This window comes from Colobus angolensis, unplaced genomic scaffold (assembly GCF_000951035.1).
Source record: "Colobus angolensis palliatus isolate OR3802 unplaced genomic scaffold, Cang.pa_1.0 Scaffold35, whole genome shotgun sequence".
Taxonomy (NCBI): Eukaryota; Metazoa; Chordata; class Mammalia; order Primates; family Cercopithecidae; genus Colobus; species Colobus angolensis.
The window spans coordinates 4,350,659-4,357,127 of record NW_012116821.1 but is presented as its reverse complement, the minus strand read 5'-3'; the positions used below and the strand labels follow the sequence as shown (position 1 = coordinate 4,357,127).

Here is a 6,469-nt window from a genome sequence, read left to right as displayed (position 1 = left end):
AGGATGGTCTCGATCTCCTGACCTCGTGATCCGCCCGTCTCGGCCTCCCAAAGTGCTGGGATTACAGGCTTGAGCCACCGCGCCCGGCCAACACAAATTTTTTTGAAGTTTTTAAAAGTTAGAGACGGGTTCTCGCTATGTTGCCCAGGGTGGTCTCAAACTCCTCGCCTTGAGATCCTCCTGCCTTGGCTCCCCAAAGGGCTGCGATTACAGGCCTGAGCCATTATACCTGGCCGACAAATAAAATTATTTATTTATTTTTTACAATGGAATCTCACCCTGTCACTTAGGCTGGAGTACAGTGGCGTGATCTTGGCTCACTGCAATCTCTGCCTCCTGGATTCAAGCAATTCTCTCTCCTCAGCCTCCTGAGTAGCTGGGATTACAAGTGTGTGCCACCACACTTGGCTAATTTTTGTATTTTTAGTAGAGATGGGGTTTTACCATGTTGGCCAGGCTGGTCTTGAACTCCTGACCTCAAGTGATCTTCCTGCCTTGGCCCCCCAGAGTGCTGTGATTACAGGCATGAGCCACTGTGCCTGGCCTAGAATTTTTTAAAGAGTAGATTATTAAGCAAAGGGAGAGTAGAGACAGTATTGGTTTTTCATTAACTTCATCTGCACCGTCAACCACATGGGTCTTTTTGTCTGGGGAGTGGTACAGGAGTAAAATTAAACTGAAATCACCACCACCACCCCCAAGCAAAGCATAACTTTAGAAAGTTTTTAATATTTTGGCAAACCTGATAGAAATATTGCCCTTTTTTGGATAGATCTTAGATGACTAACTGCTTACTATACACACACCTGTACCACACATGTGATTGTGTTGCCTTCACCGAACACAGTTCTTGATAAGTGTGTGATCTAAGGGGAATTACTAAGATAATAAAAACTGCAAACCACACACTCTTTCTCTCCAGTCTTTGCACATAGTTTGGATTTGTGTGGTGGTGTAGTTAAGCCCATGGACTTGAGTTTTTTGTGGGACAATCCTTGCGTGTATCAGATTCATACAGTCCCAGTTCCCCATTATTCCTGTGGCACTGTTGAAGATACAAGAACCAGCTGGCATTCAAATATGTTGAGAAAAACAGTTGCTGACTAGGGAAACCTAACACCCTGATAATAAAATGGAAAATTGGGATTTAGATGTGTTTTCTCAGTTGCTGAAGCGTGGTGGTGCTGGTGCTGGTGCTGGTGGTGCTGGTGGTGGTTTTGAGTCTCGCTCTATCGCCCAGGCTGGAGTGTAGGGGTGCGATCTTGCTCACTTCAACCTCTGCCTCCCAGGTTTGAACCTGCCTCAGCCTCCCAAGTAGCTGGGACTATGTACAGGCACATGCCATCACCCCCAGCTAATTTTTGTATTTTTAGTAGAGACAGGGTTTCACTATGTTGGCCAGGCTGGTCTTGAACGCCTGACCTCAAGTGAGCCACCTGCCTTGGCCTCCCAAAGTGCTGTGATTGCAGGCGTGAACTGCTGCACCTGGCCCCAAAGTCTGGTTTTTTTGTTTTTTTTTTTTCAAGCCCTTGGATAAGTAGACAAAGTATGTATGTAAATGGTCCTGTCATCTCAGTGAATGTCTCATTTTAAACTTCGGTGAAAGCTTATGCTGTATTTGTAGCACATTATTTTATCCGTAATTGTCTTTCTAAACATGGAACTGTCTATCATGCAGTAGGTTAAGGCAGTACCGTGCTGTGGTCCTTAATCTGGGGAGGATCTCCTCCCTTTTCCCCATAGAGCATTTGGAAATGTGTATGTGGATGGGGTTGCTTTTAGGTATTCCAATGACTGGGGACACTCAGTCATTGGATGGCTTAAGGATGCTAAACGTTCCTGAGTGCTTGGGATAGTCTTGCAGAATGAATACCTCTGCTGTCCAGAATGACAAGAGCACCCCCAGTGGGAAACACTAGTAGCCTAATGACTAATCAAGTAACAGACCGCCCTTTAACTTAAAGCAGCTCATTAACGTAGTGTTCATTTACCTGTTGAGAGCTTGTGAGTATCTTCTCCTCAATCTCTATGTAAAGATACAGATGTAGAGCCTGCCCTATGTATACATATATGAATGTAGGAGATCGAGACCATCCTGGCTAACATGGTGAAACTGTCTCTACTAAAAATACAAAAAATTAGCTGGGCGTGGTGGCGGGCACCTGTAGTCCCAGCTGCTCGGGAGGCTGAGGCAGGAGAATGGCGTGAACCCGGGAGGCGGAGCTTGCAATGAGCCGAGATCACACCACTGCACTCCAGCCTGGGCGCCAGAGCAAGACGCCGTCTCAAAAAAAAAAAAAAAAAAAAAATTGGAGTCTGAAATCTCGTGTGCATGGACTCTGGTCATTTGTCTTTGTCCTAACCAGGTAGTGGCCTTCAGTTCTAATTGTACTTGGGGGTTCCACTTCTGAACCAGTAGATAGTAGAGAAAGAAAGGCATACCCAGGGCTCTGCATTTGTGAGCGAATACCCCTCCACTTTAGTTCTGAGTGTGATATGTCATTGTTGGCTTCTATGTAGGTAGCTGGAGCTGCATTTGTTATTGAAATATTTGACTTGGGGTTGGTTTTCCCATCTCTAATACAGGCCCTTGGAACCATAACTGAGAGAAATGCATGCTTTATTTCATGCTTCATAACAGCCATTTTGTGATTTAAAAAAAACTACCAGCAGGAAATGAAAGAAAAGTAGGTTTTTATATTTTAGTATGATTAAAGACTTTAAAACAGGTCTTGTTGCCTCTCAGTAAACTTGAGTTCTTTAACTTCTGGACTTGGAATTGTGGAGAAAACTTTTAAAACAAGACCTGGAAAATGATACTTCTGTACTTGTTATACCAGTCAGGGAGCCTTTAAGACATATTGGATGTATATCAGAGGATCTCTCAATCATCACAGTCTGAAATGTTGTTGGGACAGGGGTGGAGGTGGGGCGGGTGGTTCCTGAAGTAGGAAGTGACATTTGGTGAGTGCTTAATATTTCTGGTGCCCTGGCTGAATAACAAAACCTCTGTCGCCAAATCCTGGCACAGGTAATATGTCCTCATTACATTTACACCTGTGTTAGGAAGAATCCAGGATAGGTATCTCGCCAGCTTCTGTGTATTTCACTTGAAAATGGTGAGAAGCAAGCATTTCTTAATATTAAGCATTATAGTTGCTTTGTGGCTCTGCTATTTTCCTTTGGGACAGTGACATAAAGTAGCCAAATTTGAGTGTTTTTCATATGCTTTAGTAAATCTGGGTTTTCTCAAGTGATAAATTTGAAAACTACCTTGATGTAAGTGGATTGTTTTATTGTTGTTGTGGTTTTTTTTGTTTTTGTTTATTTTGAGATGGAGTCTTGCTCGGTTGCCCAGGCTGGAGTGCAGTGGCACAATCTTGACTCACTGCAACCTCCGCCTTCTGGGATCAAGCAATTCTCCTGCCTCAGCCTCCTGAGTAGCTGGGACTATAGGCGTGTGCCACCATGCCCAGCTAATTTTGTATTTTTAATAGAGATAGGGCTTTACCACGTTGGCCAGGCTGGTCTTGAACTCCTGACCTCAAGTAGTCCACCTGCCTCAGCCTCCCGAAGTGCTGGGATTACAGGTGTGAGTCAATGGCGCCTGACTGTGTTTTGTTTTTTTTTTTAAGCAGCTACATGGCAACATTAGAAATATTTTAAGGCCCTCCTGTCTCTACCTCCTCAATTCTGTGTCTCGCCATCCTGATACTATTTCCATTTTTACATTTTATTTTCATCTCTTGTCTAAATAGATCTCACATTTGCATTGGAAAAGTATTGCTTGTCATATTTTTGATTTCAGAAGCAATTTGCCCAGTTTCTATTTTCATAATTATAATTTAATATCACTACATAATCCATCTTTGATGTGTCTTTGGACATTTCATCCTTTGTCTCTCACTATGGTTTCTAAGGTTGCTTCAAAACTTCTGGTACAAAGCTCTTTCTCTCTTCCCTTGTCTGACTCCCTTGGTGCCCCTCGGGAGCCCTCCTGCCTCCTTTGTCTGTCGTAAGGCTCATATGAGATGGTGCATGGAAAAATAGGTTAAACTATTGTTTTAAAAAAAAAAAAATGCTTAGGTTGGGCAAGGTGACCCATGTCTGTAATCTCAGCACTATGGAAGGCTGAGATGGAAGGCTTGCTTGAGCCTAGGAGCTCAAGACCAGCCTAGGTGACATAGTGAGACCCCGTCTCTACAAAAAGTTGTAAGAAAAAAAAAACGAGCTAGTCATGGTGGCACCTACAGTGCCAGCTACTCGAGAGGCTGCGGCGGGAGGCGTTCATGTGAGCCTGGGAGGTCAGGACTATAGTGAGCTGTTACCACGCCACTGCACTCCAGCTTGGGTGACAGAGCAAGACCCTGTCTCAAAGAAAAGAGAAAAACTGCTTAGACCTAAGTGTCAGTGTGCTTTATTAAAGCAAAGAGGCTGCGTTTGGTTCACACTGTGCCCCTGCTGAGATGTCCCCAGCCATCTGCAGTCAGGAGTGGTGTGCGGCTTCCTGACTAGCACAGGAACTGATGTCAGGCATGTGCCATCGCCACACTGAGGAGCAGCTTATGTAGAAGGTGCAGGAGGTTATCAGAAGAAAAGAAGACTCAGTTAAGCGTAATTTGTTTCATTCTGTTTTTCAGATCAATGTCCGAGTTACCACCATGGATGCAGAGCTGGAGTTTGCAATCCAGCCAAATACAACTGGAAAGCAGCTTTTTGATCAGGTTGGTCTCTGAACTTGAGAGTTAACTCCATCTACAAAAAAAAATTGTTTTGCAACGTATTACCTTGTTTTACTCACTTGAGGTAATAGATGAGAAGGATCTTTTAAAAGGTGAAAGTATTTCATGATAGCATTATAAAATGCATTAATAGACACATATATCATGCCTAGGAGGTGTATGAAAGCACACAGCTACCTGTTGTATAAAGCCAGGTGGATTCAGTGTGTTACCAGCCATGGAAGCAAAGGGCTGAACAGAGTGATTGTGCTTGTCAGTGTAAAGAGGTGTGTTGGCCTGTGTCTCTCTCACCCTGTGTTAGAGACGCGGCTTCCTCCCCCCAGCCGCCTCCACCTCCAGAGTAGAACCCCTCTCACTGCGTGGATGAGTGAACCTTAGTTGTCTCAGCAGTTGGTGCAGCTTCTCATTTCTAAGTGGTCATACCTGAACGTCTATGAAAAGAAGAAATGAAGATTTAGAGAAAAAAAATTCACTTTTTAAAATTGGAGGTTTTTTTTAAAATCAAATATTTATTAGTGATATTACTATTTATTTATTAAATACTTTTTTCCCTAATAACAGCTGCTCCAAATACAGTTTCCTTTTTTTTTTTTTTTTTCTTTGAGACTGAGTCTCGTTCTGTTGCCCAGGTTGGAATGCAGTGGTGCAATCTCGGCTCACTGCAACCTCTGTCTCCCAGGTTCAAACAGTTCTCCTGCATGAGCGTCCCCAATAGCTGGGATTACAGGCACATGCTACCACGCCCTGCTAATTTTTGTATTTTTAATAGAGACGGAGTTTCTCCATGTTTGCCAGGCTGGTCTTGAACTCCTGAACTCAAGTGATCCACCCGCCTCAAGCCTCCCACAGTGCTGGGATTACAGGTGTGAGCCCACACTCAGCCCAAATACAGTCTTAATGGCTTGGATTTTTTCCAGTCAAGGAGTGACTAAAAACCATTATTTAGTTTTGTTTTTTTTATTTTTTATTTTTTTTTTTAAGATGGAGTCTCGCTCTGTCGCCCAGGCTGGAGTGCAGTAGGGCAATCTCCACTCACTGCAAGCTCCGCCTCCCGGGTTTGCGCCATTCTTCTGCCTCAGCCTCCCGAGTAGCTGGGACTACAGGCGCCCACCACCATGCCCAGCTAATCTTTGTATTTTTAGTAGGGACGGGGTTTCACCATGTTAGCCAGGATGGTCTCGATCTCCAGACCTCGTGATCCACCCAACTTGGCCTCCCAAAGTGCTGGGATTACGGGTGTGAGCCACCACACCTGGCCTATTTAGTATTTTTATAGCACAGGTCAGAAGTCTTTTTCTGCAAATGACTGGAGAGTACGTATTTTAGACTTGCAGCCCACACAGTTGCTATCATAACTACTCAGCTCTGCCATTGTAGTATTGAGAGCAGCCATAAACATGTGAAGATTCAAGCGTGACTGTTTTCTAGTCAAGCTCTGTATGGACACTGATTTTTTTTTTTTTTTTGAGACAGAGTCTCGCTCTGTCACCCAGGCTGGAGTGCAGTGGCACAGTGGCACGACATTGGCTCACTGCAAGGGTTCACACCATTCTCCTGCCTCAGCCTCCTGAGTAGCTGGGACTACAGGTGTCCACCACCACGCCCAGCTAATCTTTTTTGTATTTTTAGTAGAGACGGGGTTTCTTTTTTTTTTTTTTTTTTTTGAGGCGGAGTCTCGCTCTGCCCCCGGGCTGGAGTGCAGTGGCCGGATCTCAGCTCACTGCAAG

General features: G+C 44.3%; 1 protein-coding gene across 2 annotated transcripts in view; it reads left to right on the top strand.

Annotated features, from left to right (window-relative positions):
- The window catches only part of EZR (ezrin), a 57,506-nt gene that overhangs the window by 24,257 nt on the left and 26,780 nt on the right, over positions 1-6,469 (top strand). For both annotated transcript variants that reach the window (XM_011952769.1, XM_011952770.1), the window contains one exon: positions 4,641-4,724. In XM_011952769.1, the coding sequence (XP_011808159.1) occupies positions 4,641-4,724 (84 nt within the window). The remainder of the gene's footprint in view (positions 1-4,640; positions 4,725-6,469) is intronic.